The 22,216-nt window shown below is 43.4% G+C and overlaps 1 protein-coding gene across 2 annotated transcripts in view; it reads right to left on the bottom strand.

The window, feature by feature from the left end:
- The window catches only part of PRKAR2A (protein kinase cAMP-dependent type II regulatory subunit alpha), a 171,262-nt gene extending 161,757 nt beyond the window's left edge, over positions 1-9,505 (bottom strand). The window contains exon 1 of one of the 2 annotated variants that reach the window (XM_053297417.1): positions 8,975-9,505. In XM_053297417.1, coding sequence (XP_053153392.1) covers positions 8,975-9,251 — 277 coding nt within the window. In that variant the 5' untranslated portion in view covers positions 9,252-9,505. The remainder of the gene's footprint in view (positions 1-8,974) is intronic. The other variant, XM_053297416.1, reaches the window with a different exon arrangement.
- Positions 9,506-22,216: the final 12,711 nt, after the last annotated feature.

Genomic DNA, 22,216 nt, shown 5'->3' with positions numbered 1-22,216 from the left:
TATCTGCTATTTTATCCATTATTATTTTATGCTGTGCTGATATTTTACTGTCTTATTTTATCTGCTGCTTTTTACTGTTTTATGCCTGATTTTAGTATCTTCTTTTAACTTTTTATGCTTCTAGCCACTTAGAGCATTTCAGATAAAATAAAAAGGCAGCATACAAGTTTAGTAATTAATATATAAATGAAAAAGACTAGATTTCTGCTTGCTTATAGCTGTCTTAAGCTTTGCAGATACGGGAATTCACACCAAGTTAAACCCCCTCCCCCCACGATTACCTCCATTTCATTCAGCTGCAACTGCGTATCTGTTCGGGTGGATCAGGCAAGTCAGAGACAGTAAAGTTATGATGCCAGCTGGCTATTTATACAGGAAGTTAGAGCTCTAGATTTCTAGAGCAGTTTTAAATTTTGGAGACTGAGACCGCAGTTTAACATAGGAAACATTTGGGCCACACACAGAGACAACCCAAAAAGATTAACATTTTGGGGCATATTTTGTCCCTCCCAACACCCACCTAAATATCTCCCCACTCTTCACAGAATCTTGCAGAGGCTCTGTGCCTATCCACATGTTCCATTAGCAGTCAATATTTCTTTTCCATCTTTCTTCTGTAATGGAGAACAAGGTGGCATTCATGGGATTCCCAGGTGATCACCCATCTACTCACCAGAGCTAGACCTGCATAACACCAGCAAGGTGGCTGTATCCTGTGTCCTCTGACCATAACCTGGGACCAGAAGCTAAGAAATCCAGGGCAAAGTAACAATATTCATACTCATATTGTTTCACACTGGAAGTGTTATCTACATGCTCATTCTTAGAGTAAAAATTTTGAATTGCTTTATTTTGCAGTAGAATGATCAGAAAAGCAACTCAAAACATCAGCTGCACAAATCCAATTATGGCTACTATAAAAACAGTCAAGTACCTAAACACGGCTGAGCTATGTCAATATTAAGCCAAGCAGCAGTATGATATACAGTACAGCAGTTAGTACTGCCTAAGCAAACATGGTTTTAGCATTTAATTTTACTGTATAATGGCAAATTGATTACCAACACTGCCAATGGAATAAGCCATTTTGCCAAGCTTAAAAACCTAAAAGAAAATCATTCATTACATTAAACCTATCATTAACAAGCAGGCTTTTTTCAAAAGTGGAACTGAAGTGGCACTTTTAAGCCCTAACTCCCATGGTGGGGGGGGGGATTTGGCACAGGAATGTGTGGCACACAGGGGGGAGGTTAACCCTTCCTGCCACCTCATTTTTACACCAAAAACCACACCTGGAAGAGCTTATTTCCCCAAACCATTATTTTAATAAATAATCACACTGGGGACAAGTAGACACATTGATGGGCAATTTTTGGTGTGAAAATAGCACAAGGGAAGCATTAAGCCACCACTACAACTGTGCTCTGTCCCTCTGTCCTGAACTGAGCCCTCAGAATGGGCGTAAAAGGACTAACCTTGGTCTACTCCCTACTTGTTAGTGAAAAGTTTAGAAGATTATGTGCAGGTAAGGTAAATAGCCCTAAGTAACCATTACTACTGGGAGAAGATGTACCATATATTTATCAATATCCTATTCACTTTAAAAATGCCCAAGGCAATGTACAAAAAACCCATACTACAAATACAAGAACTATAAATATATGATTCATAGGGCAAGCAAACAGGAATGTGTTGCATTTAGATTTGAAGTGACATACGGAGAAAGAAAGAAAGAAAGCAAGAGGTCCTCATTTTCCCTATTGGTAACAAATACTCACTTGAGTTCAAGTTTTTTTAAAATATTGTGATGGTTATGACTAATATTTAAATAATAGTATCAAGCTTGGGGTGCCAATAATAAGATACAGATTTATTTCTTAACTTGTGAATACTCTTTATATACAAAATACACTATGCAGAATATAGTGAATAATTTGGCTGAGTCCACTTTTGAATTTTCCTCTGAAACAGGACGTTCCTAGATGCCACAACTGTTAAACATTTTTAGGGAACACTTAGATATCTTCCAAGATATCTCAACTCCAAGATAAAACTTATTTCCCTGCCCTCTACCACTCTTGTCAAAAGATATGAACTTCCACAAATGGCCAAATACTTCAGTCAGAATAAACTTTTCTTAAAATTTATTCTGAGCATTGGATTTGTTTTCTTGGCATAGTATACTAAACCCTGGCACAATTATCTGATCTTACTAATAACTATCTGAAGAGTTTGTGAGTTTTCTTCCCTCCCACCTGTTCCCATTGCTAGCTAGCTGCTCGCAAACTCTTGCAAGAGCTGGCACACATGGGATTAGCAACAGTCTGAATTTTGATTGACCCTGTCTTGGAGTATGCAAACAGAGGCACTCTTACCTCCAGACCTTGAGGTCCCGGTCCATGGCCTCCAAGGTTGCAGTGGGGGGAGCCTCCTGCCGCCACTCCGCCGAACCGCTGCTTTCCTGTAATTTTAGACGCCATGTGTGCAGCCAGGGGGTGGGAGCAGGCCTCCCTTGCCACGGTGGCGGTGGGCAGAGCGACCGCTGGGCCTCTCCATCTGATCCAGCAGCCCTTGAACACTGTGAGGCGCTCCAGCACGCCTACACAGTTCAAACATATTGAACATATCATCGCAAGTTCATGACATCACACAAGCCGTGACCAGCGCACTTCACAGTTTTCAAGAGCTGCTGGGCCTGCCACCACAGGGAAGACTGCTCAGCTCCCCCCGCCCCTCACCTGCGCACATGGTGACTAAAATTACAGAAAAGCGGTGGTTTGTCACAGCAGGGCATCACTGGCTGTGGGGGGGGGGCTCGCAATGAGGGCAATCCAGATGCCAAAATCACCTAGGTGCGCCACTGCATGCAGAGGCTGACAACCCATCTCATTTAGGATGAGCTCCCAATACCATGGGAAAGAGTGGTTTTCAGCAATCTCCCCTTTTCTCTGCAGCCACCTGTGTCCCCTGAAAATAGGCCCCTGGGAATTGGAGAGCCCTCAACAATATAGTTTCAGGAGGCAGCAGAGAAAAGGGGCAGACAGTCAAAAAGCACTCCTCCACCATCATGCTATGGAGAACCATGGCACACCGACCGAGTGTTAGTCTCAACTTTAGCCAAGTGTTTTATACAAGCATTTTCAACCTTCCCAGTTTGACTGGAAGTGAAATCACAACTAATCACAGTTTCAGTCGCTTTCACTTGCAGTCTCAGATTGAATAAGAACTTTAGTTTTGATTTGCATAGCCAAGTTAATTAGGTAAATCCATAACCATGTTTGGTTTGCATTATTATATGTATTTAAGCGCACAAATTAAAAACCAGTAGGGCTGTGTATGGCATATACATACATATAATTGGACTATTTCATGAACAACACTACATTGGGATAATCAGCTGGAAAAGAGTCAATTACAACTCTAAAACTGCCCAATGCCTGCTATTGGATTTAAATTGTTTTAATTTGTTTTGTTGTGTATAATAAATAAAATAAAAATAACTAAATACTATATTGGTTTTTATTGCTTCATAAAATAATTCCTTTTCAGAAACAGAAAATTCTCTACAGAAAAATATAATAGTGGAAAAGCTTCTGTCCCATAGCAACATAGGAAGATACGATATACCCAGTCAGACCATTGGTCTATCTAGCTCAATATTGTCTGAAGGACTGGCAGTGGTTTCTCCTAGGTTGCAGGCAGCAGCCACTTTCAGCCCTATCTTGGAGATGCTGCCAGGGAGGGAACGTGGAATTTTCTGCTCTTCCCAGAGTGGCCCCATCCACCTAGGGGAATATCTTACAGTGCTAACACACAAAGCCCCATCTTACTGATGAAAGCAGTCTCGTTACATTCATTGCAAATACCCAATTTCTTTTTCTTCCTGTAAATCCCTTTGGGATAGCAAGTTCTCTTCTCATTGCTTTTGCTATATAAACCACTAAACTGAGAAGCTTTCTGCTAAAAAGCAGCATATAATATTCTAATCATTATCAACATCTAATCCTGAATAAGAACAGCCTAATTAAGCCTTTTGGAAAGAAGAACTGACTGGAGATATACAGTATCTCTGATTTCTCCAACATAATTTGCCTCTGCATCAAATTAAATACAAGGTCACAAGTGATTAAACATACCTTGCAAAATTGTGTTACTGTGGCAGTATAGTGAAAACATACTTCACACCATCCTATAGGTTTCAAAGTAGCAATGAAAGTGACCATCCCACAGACTTCAATGCAGCAATTACAATTACTTCAAAACCAGTAGGATAGTGTGAAAATTCATTTTCGTTCCATTGCTGCACTTATGATCTTGCATTATTGCATTTAATGTGTGTGTGCATGGTCAAAAATCAAATGCAATCTGATTTGTTTTACTTGTGCATACTGACTGCAAGCACTCGTGTCCAAGTTCATAACTGACTTTTTCAGAGCAGATCTTCCAGAAGTCTATCCCCAAATCGGTTGTTCACATCTAATCAAAACAAAACATTAGCTCTAATCTCAAAAACCGTGCTCCCATGCAGGTCAGTTCTGACATTCTATACTAAAATAACCAGCATTATTGTACCAGTTCTTTAACATGAAAAATGTTTACTCAGAATTACAGAGATGGGGTAAACCCATTTTGCTCTGACAGCTCAATTCAGGCTGCAACAATGGCATTTTAGCAGTTACTGGGCAGCAATGTGATTTTATTTTTTCACCAAAGCAAACCTTTCAAGAAACAAATTAAAGCTACACCATACTCTGTGGATGCAATTGCTTTTTCCATTATAATATTTACTTGTTACAGGCAGAGCACTTCAGAAGCCCACAGCAAAGGGTCATTTTAGCACAGAACAACAAGATACACAAAGTATCCAGGATACCAATCTGGTTTATCATTGCCTATCAGGGCTTGTATTATTTGAAGCCAGCTAACTGCTCAAGTGCCACAACACTTTCCCCTCTCTTTTTACTGTTACAACCGGACCAAAGGATAGCTATAAGGAAAAAAATCTTTTATACTTAAGATTAGACCCACAAGTGAAAAGAAAAATTCTTCATTTCAGAGATTACTGCTGGTATGTATTATTTATCAGAACTTTTGTTAAAGGGCTGCTGATAGCATGTCTGAGTCTGGACCTCCTGAAACAATGCATATTTATCACCTACCCAAGTCCGTATCTTACACCCCACATGGTTTGTACTGTATCTTCTGAGGATTTTTATTGAAACTCTTTAAAGAGGTACTTTATTCAGCAATCTTTTTAATCATATAAGACCTCTGTGTTTTCCCTCTTAGTTTAAATAACTAACATTTAAGAAATAGCAAAAGTGAAGTGATAAGTGAGTACAAATCACGTAAGTAATCAATCCCACATTACGGATGTGCATGAAGAGGTCCAAACCGGGTTGGCACAGTGGGGAGGGGAATCTTTAAAAGGAAAGAGAGAAGATTAGCACTTAGCAATAGCACTTACATTTATATACCGCTTTATAGCCGGAGCTCTCTAAGCGGTTTACAATGATTTAGCATATTGCCCCCAACATTCTGGGTACTCATTTTACCGACCTCGGAAGGATGGAAGGCTGAGTCAACCTTGAGCCCCTTGGTCAGGATCGAACTTGTAACCTTCTGGTTACAGGGCGGCAGTTTTACCACTGCGCCACCAGGGGCTCTTAGATCCTTACCTGCTCGCCACATGTGGCACGAGCATGAGCATGTGTAGGTGCCATTTGCATGGTCAGCAACACCATGCTGACAATGCAAATGGCATCTGTGTGTGCATAGACACCATGTGCTGTGCTGGTGCCACACAAGGATATTTGGGACAAGCACTGCCACAGCAGGAAGCTGCAAGCAGCAACAGAGAGCTGGTAAGTACCTACTCACTCTCACTCTTTTTTTAAAGATCCCACTTGCTGCTCCACTGCCCGCAGCAGCAAACCAGTTTGAACCTCGTAGTCGAGGGATATGCTCAAGGTTTGTGCACATCCCTATCCCACATCATTTAATACTGAAAGAATAAAAACCAACTGTGTTTGCTATCTCGCTCTATGCATCCAACACAGAGAATTTCCACAAGACAGACACTCCCTCAATTCACATATGTACCTCTTTTGTCCCCTGCAGCTGTCCTCATTCACATTTCCTATTTCTCCCCACCACACAACACAAGAGTTCTTCACTCACATCTCTTTGTTCCTTAGGAATTAAATAAATAAATAAAACCGGTTACCTTGGCATTTTCCAACTCCTACCCCATAGTTCAGCCACCTAATGTCACAGCGGGGAAATGACTTGACTAGCAAGCCAGAAGTTGACAGTTCGAATCCCCGCTGGTATGTTTCCCAGACTATGCGAAACACCTATATCAGGCAGCAGCAATACAAAAGGATGCTGAAAGGAATCATCTCATACTGCACGAGAGTGAGCAATGGTAAACCCCTCCTGTATTCTACCAAAGACAATCACAGGGCTCTGTGGTCTCCAGGAGTCAACACCGATGGCACACTTTACCCCATAGTTAAGGGAGGAGAGCTGGTCTTGTGGTAGCAAGCATGACTTGTCCCCATAGCTAAGCAGGGTCTGCCCTGGTTGCATATGAATGGGAGACTTGATGTGTGAGCACTGCAAGATATTCCCCTCAGGGGATGAAGCCGCTCTGGGAAGAGCAGGTTCCAAGTTCCCTCCCTGGCTTCTCCAAGATAGGGCTGAGAGAGATTCCTGCCTGCAACCTTGGAGAAGCCGCTGCCAGTCTGTGGAGACAATACTGAGCTAGATAGACCAATGGTCTGACTCAGTATATGGCAGTTTCCTATGTTTCTCCTGAATGTGTCTCCTTTCCTACCACTTATGTGTTAAAATGAGCTGATAGACTTATGGCAGGTTGAGTACCTGACATGGAATGAAGGCACCCAAAGACTCTAATCCTATGCAAGCTTACTTTTGAATAATCCACCTTCGAACTGTGGCCTTTATGAGTCAATGAACATACAACTGGACAGTAAGAGGGAGTAGGCTTGTGCCCGAAACGTTTCGGCAGCCATTGAAAAGGCCGCCGAAACGTTTCGGGTGTCGGGGGCAGATTCGGTGATTCGGCGCCGGCGGGGGTAGGGCTTTAAGGGCGGGGGAGAGTGTACTCACCCCCCCCGCCGCGTTTCCCCCGCCGCCGCTCTCCGAATTTGAAGCCCCTTGGGGCGGCAGCGTTCCTCCTTGCCGCCCCGTTTGCCCCCTCGGCCGGAAGTGGCCGGAAGTTCCGAGCGCGCGTGCGCACGACGGGCGCACGCGCGCTTGGAACTTCCGGCCACTTCCGGCCGAGGGGGCAAACGGGGCGGCAAGGAGGAACGCTGCCGCCCCGAGGGGCTTCAAATTCGGAGAGCGCCGGCGGGGGAAACGCGGCGGGGGGGGTGAGTACACTCTCCCCCGCCCTTAAAGCCCTACCCCCGCCGGCGCCGATAAATATCGTGCACATCCCTAAGAGGGAGTACTATCCTCATTACTTGTGGGGGGTAAGAGAATCTCCTGATCATCAACATAACCCCAACATAGATTCACACAACTTTACAGGGAGAGTACAGCCTTCTACAATCTATATTTAATTTTTTCAGCTGTATATAGCCTCTGGCAGAGGCATCCCATAAGGGTAATCATGCATTCACTCAATATGCTATCTTTGCACATATTTTTCAAAGAGGATGTGGGATTGGGTAGGAGTAAGGTACCTCTGCAGCTGTTACTCTACTCCCAAACATAGCACCTCTCTCAAACATAAAAACATATCAAATTAAATTAAAGCCTATTGTCCCAACTCCAGAAGTGAGCCTCTTCTCCAGCAGTTCCAACTTTTCATGATTTCCACACTAAGAAGAAAGCCACTAATCGTTCATGCCTGCTCCAACGACTATTACACCTTTTTATGTTCTTCCCTTTCCTCCTTAATGTAGACCTGAACTATTCTAACCATACAATCACAAGAAATGGGACTGGAAAGTCCTCTCTCTTGCATAACACATCCTAGATCAGTAGAAGACTCTCTTTAACCCACACCCTTTTCACTCATAGGAGATCTCCTTGAAAACTTTTTTTCTGCCCACCACCTTCCTCCCATCACAAGACAAAATATTCACAAGAAGGCTCTCCTTCATTCCAGATCCAGCAAAAGCAGCTGCTAACTCTGCACTTCATCCCACAACCCCTACCTCAAACAGTAATAAGAATCACCACTCCTGGTACAAGTTTTGCTGTTTAAATGTGCCTTAACCCTTCTGCTGAAGGGGAAGACCTAGCTGAAATGACCTAACTAATCTATTGCAGAGAGGCTAAAGATATGTTATCACATACAATGAGAGGGCTGGGAAACAAGAGGGTGTTATTCTTCAAGGCCAAAACCAGTGTTAACAGCTGTGGCTTGGAAGGGTAATGTGATGGAAAAAGAATCACAGGCAGAGAAAGCTGTGTCCTTTCACCATATACACACCTCATACTCTTTGTGGACACGGATCCCACATGCACATTTGCAGTCATTAATAAGAACTAGAATTCTCCTGGATTCATAAGGATACGTTTAAAGATGGGGAGGGGGAAGAAGAAGAGACACTAGAAACCCAATTTCGCCACTGCGAGTACTACATAGTGCTCGAAAGTGCAACTGACTCGAATGGAGAGACCACACAGATCAAGGGGTTGGACTGGAAGACCTCCAAGATCTCTTCCAACTCCAGGATTGTATGATTATTCGTTTGAAGTCTGTTAACAGCACGAACGTCTAACGGGCAACTATTATCTCCAACAGCACCGACCTTATTGTAAGGGAGTATTACACTCTGCATTATCGAGCACTTAACCCAAAGCAGAAGAAAGGGGTCCCAAAGGAAAATATTTTTTAAAAAATAGTTTCCTTGCAGCCCACGGCAGGCGAGACGAAGCACGCGACGAGAACCCGAAACGCCCCCCACCCACCCCGGCTTCCCTCGCCGACACTCACGCTCGAAGTCGGAATCTTCTTCGTCCTCGTCGACTGCTTCCCTGCGCTCGTCCTCCCCATTGGACTCCGTCTGCATCGGCTCCCCGTCGAAGTTGACCCCTTTGCCCCTACCCCCCGGGGGGGCCTCCTGCTCTCGCAGCTGCTGGTCTCGGGCATCCCTTAGGCGGCAGAAGTATTCGGCGGCAAAGTCCAGGAGGTCCGGCGGCCGGTGTCGCAACACCTCCACCGTGTAGCCCTGCAGCAGTTCCGTCAGACCCGGCGGAATCTCGATGCTCATGTTGCCGCCGCGCCTCGCTGGCGACTGAACCGACGGACCGACTCCGCTCACTACGACTGCCACTGCCACCGCCCCCCGCCGCGGCGCTTCTCTGCCTCGTGCTCAGCTCTCCACGGGCCCGGCGCCGGGGCCTCCCTCAGCGGCTCCCTTCGGGTCCTCCTCCTCCTCCTCGGGCAAGGGAGCCGCGCGCGCGCTGGACAGGGCTCGCGCCGCTGCCGTATGACACGCGAGAAAGAGAAAAGAATGGAGAGGGGCGGGGGGAGGGGTTGGAACGGAAGTACAGGGTAATCTGCGCACGCCCAGCAGGAAGCCGCCGCAAGGAGGGACAGGGGATAAAAGGGGCGGGGCTGCGCGCGAGGCGTGAAATGCCGAGCGCGGGGTGGGGGGTCGCATGCGTCACAATACAGAACAAGAGGCGCGCGAACGATGGCGGTGGGCGATAATAGTGTGTGCCAATCGGAGCATTGCGCGTGCGCAGACTTCTTTTTTCTCATTAGAGTTCGACTTCGACCAGCTTTTAGCGCGTAGGAACTCAATAAGGCGGGAGAGTGAGCGCCAATTTTTCGTTTTTATGTCACCTTTCAATACAAAATTGAGAGGGGAAGTAAATTTGAACTTTCCCGCCCATCCGGGTTCTGGCATTGTACTATTTAAGACGCTTTCCCTTACTATCCAATAAATTACCAAAAGTTGAATGTTCAATAACTATGAATCATTTAGTTGAAATCCTTACTTAAAACCTTTAATTAGATTTCTGTGCGTCCAGGTTTCAACGTTTCATGAGACAGACTATTTCTGGTTTTTTCTTTCAGTCTTTTCTGAAAGATTTTTTTTTTTTAAGCATTTTGATAGTAACCTTTTTAGACGAGCTGACATGTTTGTTTGTTTTTTCTCCTAACCGGCATTTGATTGATTGATCGGTCAATAGATCGTTCGGCATACCTGCACATAATATCCCAACCATGTCTCACGCTGAGGTGAAAAACAAATTTCTCTCATTCGCACACTTGGGGTTAACGTTTGAAGCAAACCTTGCTGTAGGGAAATTCCCTGGGCCCCTGAGGGAGTGGGGCCCAATGTCAGAGTAACAGCGTAACAGCTTGCTCTTTCCTCTCCCGCTTCCTCCTCTTTGAAAAAGGGATTAGGGTCCAGTGTTCTCTCTACTTTTTTTCATCTGCGTTAGGAATGAGTTTTGTTCAGGGTGGCAGTATCAAGGCAGTGTGTGCACACATGCATTCAGAGTTGGGTCTTCGTGATTCAACCTGAGTGGGATCTAAAATTAACTGAGTGGAAACATAAAAAACCATGTGAGTGTGCACACACACACCTTAGAGGGAACTCTAGCCTTGCAATACCCCTGAGCCTGGGTTTCCCTTTTCTAGCACAACACTCTTAATGCTCCATTACACTATACCACTGGCAATATATATTTTAAGCAGCCTGGCTATGAAACAAACATATTAATAAATGGGTACATGTATATAAATAAAGCAACGTGCAACTTGTTCTCTGGTCTGAAATGGGATCCTTGCTTATTTCCATCTCCTGTCTTCCCTCTAACTCTCACTGTATTCCCTCCATGTGTGACGCTGAGCAGGACTACAAACAGACATAGAACATATGTTTTCCCCAGCATGACTAGTACAGATATATTAAAGCAATATTTCTCAAAGTATGAGACAGCTATAGGAGGAGGGGATGTTGTTGCTTATATTGTTTTTCTTATTTATTATGTTTTAATGTAAACTGCTTTGAAAGCTTATATTTATGAAAAAGCAGGTTAAAATACTAATGTGAATAAACCAATATTATTCTAGCCCTATAAAGAGGATGATGAATCTTACTAGCCCACAGACATTGTTACTAGGCTACTGACTCACACATATCTGGAGCCATCACTTGTAGTACACTGAGAGATTAATCTCTTCCAATTTATAAAAGCTTCTCTGGGGGCAAGTCTTGTTCACCACAGCTGAGCAAGTGGCTATAAGCAGACCTGAGTTATGACCAGACATGGAGGAGGCTTCCCATTGGTCACAAAATTGTCTCATAAATTGTCAAGGGGGAGGGGGTGGAAGGTGCGAATAAGAGGGAAGGGAATGAGAAGGTTAGGAGAGACAACTATGCCTATTTACTTGTATATAGATGTGGAGGGCAGAAACAGATGCAAGTGAAGTAAATAGATGCAAGTGAATGATGTTTGAGGAACACTGTTAGGGGGTTATCCTGATGTAACAATTTCCACATATAGAATCATTTCCACAAGTGATTGCATGGTGTACCACTAGTAATAAGCACCATTTAAATCAATGAGACAACTAACTTAAGTCTCAATAATTTCAACAGGCTTTAGCCATGAATAACTTTGTCTAGGTGTTCCCCATGATGTTGTATCTATATGGAAGTGATCCTTCATCTGTAAAATATGTGACTTGACTTAAGTCTTTTTTTAAAGTGCAAAGTCTTATTTTTGTGCACATAACAAATTAATGTCTCGCGTCTCTAAATATGAACGCAAACATACAAATGCTTGGCACCTGTCGGTCCTTAAGACTCAAAAGCATCTGGTGGCGTACAATACAGTGTTGGTTTAGTGATGCCACTCTGTATTATCAATGTAAATGTTCCAATGTTGTTATTTGCTTGTTTCAACAATAGAAAGAGGAAGAAATACATCTATATTTGAATTGCAAGTTAAACTCACAAATATAATTAGGGCTGAAGTTGTAAGTTACAGTATATTTTTCCCCCTGTTCATTAAAAAGGCATGAATCTCATCCACATAATTTCCAGTCTCTTCCATGCTCCCAGTTCAATGAGTGAGTTCGCAACCATTCTCCAAAAACAGTTTTATGCTTGGAGTTTGAGAACAATATGTTCCCTTGTGCATAGTTTTTGTTGAACTTGTATTTTGTCTACCAGAGGCTACAAATTATAAGTTTTCTTGGTATTAGTTGCAGTACCATTATGTTTTACGTTGTGTTCATTTGCAGTGTTGCTTTTATAAATAATTGTACTGTACATTTTCTATTGCTATATTTTGGATATACAATAGGCTTAAAACTGGCTTCTGCCATGGCTGATGACACATGCCCCAAATAATTGGCTTAGATACTGTGATGTCACAGAATGTTCACAAACCTTGTAACCAGTGAGGGAGAAAGTCAGTCATGTAATGTCACCAGACATTACCAGCTACAGAGAAGGCCCAGTCCCAAGTCACTGTCAGGCGAGTTGGCAACAGCCAGAGACGGACCTCTCCTGATAACCTTAAAGTGCGGTGGGGATCATAGTAAAGAAGGCACTCTCCCAAAACCTGGTCCTAAGCCATTTAGGGCTTTAAAGGTAATTACCAACACTTTTTATTTTGCCTGGAAACATATCAGCAGCCAGTGCAGCTGTTTTAAAACAAGCATAATATGGTCTCGCCAAGAAACCCTGGAGACCAATCTGGCTGCTGCATTTTGAACTAACTGAAGTTTCCAAATGACATATAAAGGCAGTCCTGGTCATCAGGCAGCCCCATGTACAGCGCATTGCAGTAGTCAAGCCAAGATGTTACCAGTGAGTGTACCACAGTTTTGAGATCATTATCTTCAAGGAATAGATGCAGCTGTCGTATCAACCGAAGTTGATAGAAAGCGCTCCTGCCATAGCCTCCACCTGAGACACCAGTGTGAGGCCTGGGTCCAGAAGCACTCTCAAGCTACGTACTTGTTCCTTTAGGGGGAGTGCAAGAACAGGAAGTTCTATCACATCCCTCGAATTATGACCACTCACCATTAATACCTCCATCTTGTTTGGATTCAGCTTCAATGTATCATTAAAAGAGCAAGGATAGGGAGACCCCAGAGGGGTGCCGTGATTGTCATATTTAGGCCCTGGGTATTTGAGAGAACGTCTTCTTCATTATGAGCCACACCGTCCATTGCGGTCGTCCATGGAGGTCCGTCTCCAGTTGACGCCAGTTCATCTGGTGGCCACATGGAGACTGGCCTTCTCGGTTGCTGCCCCAGGATTATGGAATGTGCTCCCTATTGAGATATGATCCTCCTCATCTCTGACAATTTTTAAAAATGCTTAAAAACCCATCTTTTTAGTCAGGCTTTTTCAGCTTTTTAATAGGTTTTTAATTCTGTGATTAACTTTTAAATAGTTAGTTTTTAAATTTCTTAATATGTTTTTTTATATGTGTTTTTAACTGTTCTATCATTGTGAACCGCCCAGAGACATGAGTTGGGGCGGTATAAAAGTGTAAATAATAAATAAAAATAAAAATAAATACAACATTGTCCTCCCGTTTAGTTGCAAGTAGACCCTCGTGGCTCAGAAGCAACTGAAGGACCTCTTTCCACAGGGATGGAACCAGGAGGCGGCAGCAGAGAACTGACCTCAGTTCGGAAGTTAGGCCGCAAGGGTAAATTCAAAAGGTGTCTGTTCTCATGTAGCCTGCGTCTTGTAGCTGTGAGGTGTGCTGGGTAGATCGAGCCAGCGAGGAAGGCTGATCTGGAGGCTGAGAGCAGGAATGGTGCAAGGAGCAAGACACGGCCTGGTCTTACGGCTGCTGTCAAGTTAATTGCCCAGACAATGAGTGACTCCAAGGTATAGAGACCGAATGAAGCACACTGGTTCAAGAAACCAGTTATAGCCCAAAATGTGCCCTGAAGCGAAATACCAGCCGCTCCTTCGTCCTGAGGAAGGGCATTCTGGTGGATCTCAAAAGGATCCATTGTCTTTGTTTGTTGTGATTGAGTAAAACACAATGGCATGAATGGTCAAGAACAACCTGTATGTAAATAGACTGAATGGACGTGCAAGGATAGCAGAGATGAGCCTGAAGCATTCTGGCACCTTTTTGGAGAGGCACCAAAACGTTTTGGTGCAGGGCTTGGGGTTCTCTTAAAAGGAGGCGGGCAGGTCCTCCAAGCCCCCGCCGGCCCGCCACAGCACTATTGTTAGGGAAAGAGTTCCATGCAAACCCTCCCCCATTCTTAAAGTCCTATCCCCCACCCTTCAAGCCACCCCCTCCCGGTTCCGTTCATATCCCTAGCAGAGAAGGGGGAATTAAAGGGTCAATCTTTAGACAGAGAGACCTTGAAATGAAGTTAACTCGAATTCGAATTCTGGGTCTGCTTAGACATTCCCAACAGAGGGAAAGGCGCAAAGTTAATCCCCTTTCAGTTTGTTTGGTTATGTGCAAGCGGAAGAAATAGCTGTAGCAGAATTCTGAGAATTTCAGCATTCCTGTTTAATATTCAAGTTTCTAGTTGCAGATAAACTGAGCAAACATCTCTGGTAATCAATTCCACAGAAGCAAGCAAGAAACCTGTTGTAAGCAACGGACACAAATGTTAATTCTCATTTGCATTCACCACACAGTAGTGTGGTGGGTGCTATAACTCAGTGGTAGTGCATCAATTTAGCATGCAGATTTACCAAAGGTCTCAGGTTCCATCCTTGGCATCTCCAGTTAAGGCTGAGAAAAAATCCTGCCTGAAGTGCTGGAGCGTGTGTGCCAGTCATAGTAGACAATACTGAAGTCGATGGGGCAATGTTCTGACTCAGTGGACAGCCTCTTGCTATGTCGTCATGTTTTTGCTTGCAAACACCTGGGCATGTTATGCACTGAAGCACATAATTGTGTGTGTGTGCATTCTCAAACCTCAATAACGGGCCACCGGAAAGCAAAGATGAGTCTGCTTTCAGTGATGTGTTAAGTTGCATGCCCTCACATAGTAACAGTAGTATATGGTTAGATATGGAAAGTGCACATAGATACCTGCCCACACTGTTAGAATGAGAGAGAAAACTGTCAGGCCTCACCCAACCTCCTTAAGTTCCAGAGTGGCTATGAGCTTTCCCACACTGTTGCCCAATAAAAATAATAATAAATAACAGTTGAAATAGTGTAGAAATTACGTTAACTAGCCATGATGCAGCAGTAAGGCAGGGGTTTTCGAGCAATGTTATAATGTGAGCCTATCCAAGTCAAGAAAACAGAGGTGCACCTAGGTAATTTTGGAGCCTGGACCTAAAGGCCTTTGGAGGCATCCCCTCCCCTGCAAATTAAGTAAGTAAGTAATAATTTATTACAGTCAGTGACCAGTCAACTGACTGATGCAAATTAAGCATCATCATGCTCTGCTGGGCAACCACACCACCCAGGACAGACTAAAGAGGATTTGGGGAGCCCAGGGGCTGTGGAAGCCCTGGACTTTGGCCCTGAAGTCCAGGGGTAAGAGCGCCTCTGTAAGAAAATAGCAACCCACGACTCCCCAGACATAGGACCAACAGGCCATAAGGTTTGTATTGCAACACGTGTGATTATCCTCAGTTTAGGATAAGCAGGTTAAAAAAAGTGAGGAAGCAGTTTTGAGAGATGGTTTTAGTATGTTAGAATCTGAATTATGTGAATCCTACACGATAAATTAACCAGTATCCCGTTTATCATAATAAGAAGTGCACAGATTGCCTGACATCTGTCTCTGTCTAGCTTGGTAAACATACCAAGCAAAGCAACAAGGCAAAAGAACATTGATTAAGAATGGTGGGGAGGGATGTTTTGTTGAGATATTCTTTGGATTTATATTATTCCTGGGAAGTTTCCTGTTGTCATTTGAATCCCCCCCCCCCCGCAAATCTTAATGCTGTTTGCTCAGAGGTCTTTGTGTAAATGTGCTGAAGTTTTCAAAATGAGTTTGCTGGAAGCCCCTTCTTTGGAACCCAGGGAAAGAAGCAGAGCCTGCAGTTCAGAGATTTCTCTTTCCAAGTCTCTGATTTCTGCCTGAAGTGCTGGTTTATCTTTCCAAATCTCTTACACAGCAGCAGCCACCTACTTGGCCATGGCCTGCTTTTGGCAATGATTCATTCTTGTTCCAATTTTGCACGTTTGTTGACTATTTCCATTTATTTGTATTTTGTATATAAATCTGGTTATTGATATAAAAAAGGATGTGTTGCCAGTAAATATTAGCAAGGCTCTGAAGTGCTGCATTGTGTCCTCTTTCTGATGTTTACATGTCCATACATGGAGAATGATGACATGACATAAAACAGCAAACTAAGACATAAACATAGCTTTTCTGCAGCATCTCTGAAGGTCATTTAACACAAAGCCAAGCTCACGTATTTTTCCAAGCTGTTTCTCCCCTCTTTTGTCCTCTTGTTTACAGGCACCCCTGAGTGGGTGGGAGAGTGATACCAAGCCCAGGCAAGACATTTATTTTTTACACTGACACCTTGCTCTTTTTCTAGAAAATCCATAGCAACTTATATATGGTTCTTAGCAGAGGTGTAGAGACAATTGAGACAAGAGGTGTAGGAGCACAGAGGCTGCTGTTGCCCTGCAGCTGCCGGGGGGCTGCCAACCACCCCCCACCTCCCCTGTCCCTCCACTAGCCATGATCCCAGAGCTGCCCCAATCCCAGTGAGAACAGGCAGCCCATTTAAGGCAGGCCTGTTCTCTCTGGCTTAGACAGAAGATCTGCTCTGGAGGCAACCCTGCCAGCTCCGTGACAGCATCACACGAAACAGGTAGGTGTCAGCAAAGGCTGCTGGCCAGGCAGCAACACTGGCAGGCGGACAGAGGGGCTCCCGGGGGTAGGCGGGACCTCACATCCAGGGCCACCACCAGCCTTGTTATGCCACTGGTTCCTTGTCAGCCTCCTACCTAGGCAGCATGCAGGGCTCAGCTTGGTTAACTTCGGCCATGGAACTGCATCCTGTGCACTCAGAACATTCTCTTACTCTATGTGGACAGAGCCACACTCTTGCATTCCATGCTGTCCAGAATAACTACTCTCCTCTGGTTCCATGCTCACAGTTGCATATGCAAATAAAAAATCCCCACCTCTGTCTGAAAAGAGCAAGACCTTGTTACCATTTGATTATTCTGATTGCATGAAATTAGTAAGTGCATGTGAAGGGGTAATGATCTGCATTCAGTGGCCAGTTCCTCCTGAGATGGCAGTTATGAAATTACCAGCCAGGTATGTGGTTTGGATTATTGGAAGCAGATGTGCACAGCTGCTTAAAGACTAAAAGCCCTTCAACCCAACTACTGCTGCTTAGCTGATGATCACGTCCTCCCCCTCCTACCTTGCTTTTTATGCACAGTTCCCAAATGACTGCAGGGAGACATGATAGAGGTCTATAAAATCATGCATGGTGTGGAGAAAGTGGATAGAGAGAAATTCTTCTCCCTCTCACATAACCCTAGAACCAGGGGTCATCCCATGAAATTGATTGCCGGGAAATCTAGAACCAACAAAGAGAAGTACATTTTCACACAATGCGTGATCCACTTGTGGAACTCTCTGCCACAGGATGTGTTGACAGCCAACAACCTGGATGGCTTCAAGAGGGGTTTGGATGACTTCATGGAGGAGAGGTCTGTCAACGGCTACTAGACGGAGGGCTGTGGGCCACCTCCAGCCTCAAAGGCAGGATGCCTCTGAGAACCAGTTGCAGGGGGGAGTAACAGCAGGAGAGAGGGCATGCCCTCAACTCCTGTCTGTGGCTTCCAGAGGCATCTGGTGGGCCACTGTGTGAAACAGGATGCTGGACTAGATGGGCCTTGGGCCTGATCCAGCAGGGCTGTTCTTATGTTCTTATGGGTCGGATGTGTCTCCAACTTTAATTAATCGAGATAACAGCCCGAGTATCTGGCCAAGCTCTGATTATGCCCTTGCTTCTCCTCTGGCCCCTCAGACCCTGATCTGATTTCTGCAGCCTTGTCATTGCCTGTTTTGGCACCTGACAATAGAGAACAGAACCTGGCTGAGATATGAGAAGAACAACCAGGAAATGTCCTGCAAAATCAGGGCCTGTTCTCAACTAGGACAAGAAGAGTGGCAACAAGAGATCCACTAGAGGGAAGGACTAACTAGAAATGTCTGGTGGTGACTCGGAACAGGGCCTTTTCTGTAGCTGCTCCTGGCCTATGGAATGTACTCCCAGCAGATATCCACAGTTTAGGCTCGCTGTCAGCCTTTAAGAGAGCCCTAAAAACGTACTTGTTTGGCCTGGCCTTCCAAGATTTTAAAATGGTTTTTAAAAGTTTTTTAATTGGTTTTAAATGGTTTTGAATTGTTTTAAAATTATTTCTATATTGTTTTGAGCACTGTGTTTTAAATGGTGTGTGTTTTTATGTCTTTTTAAACTTGTTGTACACTGCTCAGAGCCTTCGGATGGGGTGGTTTATAAATTATAAATTAATTGATTGATTGATTGATTTTTTTAAAAAGAAACAAGAATTCTAGGATAGTGAAATACAGGATTATCCATCCACAGTGGATGATCATGTATGAGTGGAGAATAAAGTTAGTATTTTGGTTTGCCCTTGCAAATTTGAGGAGATGTTGGCTGGGAGACATGAGTATCCATTGTTCCACTAAAAGACCCTATCCAAATGTAAATAAAATGATACTGGAAAAGGACATTGCTACATTCACTTCTCAATCCTCACCTCCATCTACCTTCTGCACCCAAAACCTCAGATTCTATTCTTTTGGAAATTTATCTGTCTTTTATGAAAGGTCTGGTCTCACTGAGTCTTTTGTGGGTTTTTTTTTTTTCATATGCTAACCCCTGCTAACTGGGCAAAGAGGCACCTTTTACCCTTTATTTAGCAGGGGGAGAGTAACTGGCCCTATCCACCCCCAGCACAGTACTTCCAGTGACTGTTGCTGGGGTCTATCTTATGTTTCTTTTTAGAATGTGAGCCTTTTGGGGACAGGGTTCCATCTTATTTGTTTGTTATTTCTCTGTGTAAACCACCCTGAGCCATTTTTGGAAGGGCGGTATAGAAATCGAATTATTATTATTATTTCTTGTTTATACAGTCAGACAGGTGTTATTGACTGGTTTGTTTTATCCAGACATCGAGTCCTTCCCAAGGACCTAGGATGCCAGAATTTTATTGTCAATTGTTATAGATATCGTCGCAGAATATAGGCTGTTCCCAGTAAAGCTGCTTTTTGTAATTGGCTGGTGGTGATTTCTGTGGCCCCTATGGTGCTGAGGTGCTCTTCAAGGTCTTTTGGAACTGCACCCAGGGTGCCAATGACCACTGGGATTATTTTGGTCTTTTTCTGCCACAGCCTTTCAATTTCAATTTGTAGATCTTTGTATTTGGTGATTTTTTCTATTTCTTTTTCTTCTATTCTGCTATCCCCTGGTCTTGCTATGTCGATTATTTTAACTTGTTTTTCTTTCTTCTCGACTACAGTTATATCTGGTGTATTGTGTGGCAGATGTTTGTCTGTTTGTAGTCGGAAGTCCCATTATATTTTTACATCATCATTTTCTACCACTTTTTCAATTTTATGGTCCCACCAATATTTGGCTACAGGTAGCTTGTATTTTTTGCAGATGTTGCAGTGTATCATCCCTGCTACTTTGTCATGCCTTTGTTTGTAGTCAGTCTGTGCGATCTTTTTACAACAGCTGATTAGGTGGTCCACTGTTTCATCTGCTTCTTTACAAAGGCGGCACTTGCTGTTTGTGGTGGATTTTTCGACTTTTGCTCATATTGCATTTGTTCTTAGTGCCTGTTCTTGTGCAGCCAGTATTAAACCCTCTGTTTCTTTCTTCAAGTTGCCATTCTTAAGCCATTGCCAGGTCTTGGTGATGTCTGATTTTCCACTTATATTGTGCAAATATTGACCATGCAGTGGCTTATTTTTCCATTTTTCTGCTCGGTGCTTGACTTGTTCTTTCTTGTAGGCCTGCTTTGTTTCATTGGTGCTGAATAGTTTCGCATTATTGACCATTTGAAGTGCATCTTCTTCACTGTCCTTGATATATTCTTCAAGGCCTCTTTTCTCCTCCTCTACTGTTTGATGGACTTGCAGCATTCCTCTTCCACCTGAGCTGCGAGGGAGGTATAGCCTATCGACATCACTGTGGGGGTGCAGAGCATGATGGATGGTCATGATTTTCCTGGTCTTACGATCTAGTGTTTCTAGCTCTACCTGGGTCCAGTCTATTATTCCTGCAGTGTATCTGATAACAGGTATAGCCCAGGTGTTTATGGCATGTATGGTGTTCCCGCCATTGAGTTTGGACTTGAGGATTTTTCTAACTCTCCTGATGTATTCACTTCCAATTTTTCTTTTAACTTCAGTGTGTGCGATGTTATTTATCAGCCTGGAGAATGCCCAAGTATTTGTAAGGTTCGTCCTCTTCCAGGTTCTTGATCTTGCTTCCATTGGGCAGTTCTATTCCTTCTGTTTTTCTTATTTTCCCTCTGTTCATTATTAATGCAGCACACTTGTCTAGTCCAAACTCCATTGCTATATCGCTACTGAATATACGGACAGTGTTTAGCAGTGATTCGATTTCTGACTGGGACTTTGCATACAACTTCAGATCGTCCATGTACAGCAGATGGTTGATTTTACTTGATGTTTTAGATGTTTGGTATCCGAGGCCTGTTTTGTTTAGTATTTGTGAAAGTGGGGTCATGGCGATTACAAACAACAGAGGGGATAGTGAGTTCCCTTGGAAAATGCCTCTTCTAATGCTAACCTGTCCAAGTGTCTCACCATTAATTGTTAACTGTGTACTCCACATGCTCATTGCTTTTTTTATAACTATCTGAATGTTTTTGCTGACACCAGTTGTTTCTAAACATTTTCGTATCCATGTGTGAGGCAATGAATCGAAGGCTTTCTTGTAGTCAATCCATGCAAGACTTAGATTGGTTTTTCTTCTCTTGCAATTTTCTAAAATCATTTTGTCAATCAGCAGCTGGTCTTTTGTGCCTCTGGTGTTCGGGCAATTTCCTTTCTGTTCAACTGGAAGCTGTTGGTTAGTTAATAAGTGTTGCATAACTTCATCTGAGCCCCTGGTGGCGCAGTGGTAAAACTGCCACCCTGTAACCAGAAGGTTACAAGTTCGATCCTGACCAGGGGCTCAAGGTTGACTCAGCCTTCCATCCTTCCGAGGTCGGTAAAATGAGTACCCAGAATGTTGGGGGCAATATGCTAGATCATTGTAAACCGCTTAGAGAGCTCCGGCTATAGAGTGGTATATAAATGTAAGTGCTATTGCTATTGCTATTGCTATCTGCTATTATTCCAGTTAATAATTTGAACACGGTTGGCAGACAGGTTATCGGTGTATAATTACTTGGAACTGCACCTTTTCCTTGGTCTTTCATGATGAGATGAGTTTTCCCAGTTGTTAGCCATTGTTCAATATCACATCCTTGCAAAATGTGATTGAACTGTTTTGATAGTTGTTTATGAAGGTTTGTTAGGTGTTTAAGCCAAAAGCCATGCAGTTCATCGTCGCCTGGAGCAGTCCAATTCTTAATTTTCTTTGCTCTTTCACTTATTAATTCTGGTGTTATTATTAGATCTTGCATTTGTAGGTTACATTTTTTGACCTCTTTCATCCAGCCTGCTTTTTTATTATAATCTATTGGATTGTCCCATAATTTCCCCCAGAATTGCACTGTTTCTTCTTTATTTGGTGTTTCTAGGTTTCTTGCAGTTTCTCCTTCTATGCTTTGGTAGAAACGTCTCTGATTCGACTGGAATTGGAGATTCTGCCTGTGTTGTGTAGTTCTGGCTTCATATCTGCTAATCTTCTTTGACACTGCTGTTATTTGCTGCTTTATTATTTCCAGGACTTCTCTAATTTTCCTTGAATCTAGGTGGTATTTTTGGATCAGATACTGTTTGGTGTTTTAATTCTTCAGCTTCTTGTCTTTCATATCTTTCAATTTACTGGCATCTGATCTAAGCCTGGAGATTTTATTTTCTAATCTAATCTTCCATTTAGGTGATGTACTACTTTCTTTTTTTACAGGTCCATTGATCTTATATCCGAGCTCTTGTGTTGTTATTGTTGCTGCACTGTACATTAGTTGGTTTGTTTCTTGCAAATTATTGGTTGTTATTTCTGCAAGTGCAGCATTGACATCTTTTAATACCTGAGCAAGTTGTTTTTTTGGCAAG

This window comes from Hemicordylus capensis, chromosome 2 (genome assembly GCF_027244095.1).
Source record: "Hemicordylus capensis ecotype Gifberg chromosome 2, rHemCap1.1.pri, whole genome shotgun sequence".
Taxonomy (NCBI): domain Eukaryota; kingdom Metazoa; phylum Chordata; class Lepidosauria; order Squamata; family Cordylidae; genus Hemicordylus; species Hemicordylus capensis.
The sequence above is the reverse complement of the archived record's forward strand: the minus strand, read 5'-3'. Positions and strand labels throughout refer to the sequence as shown.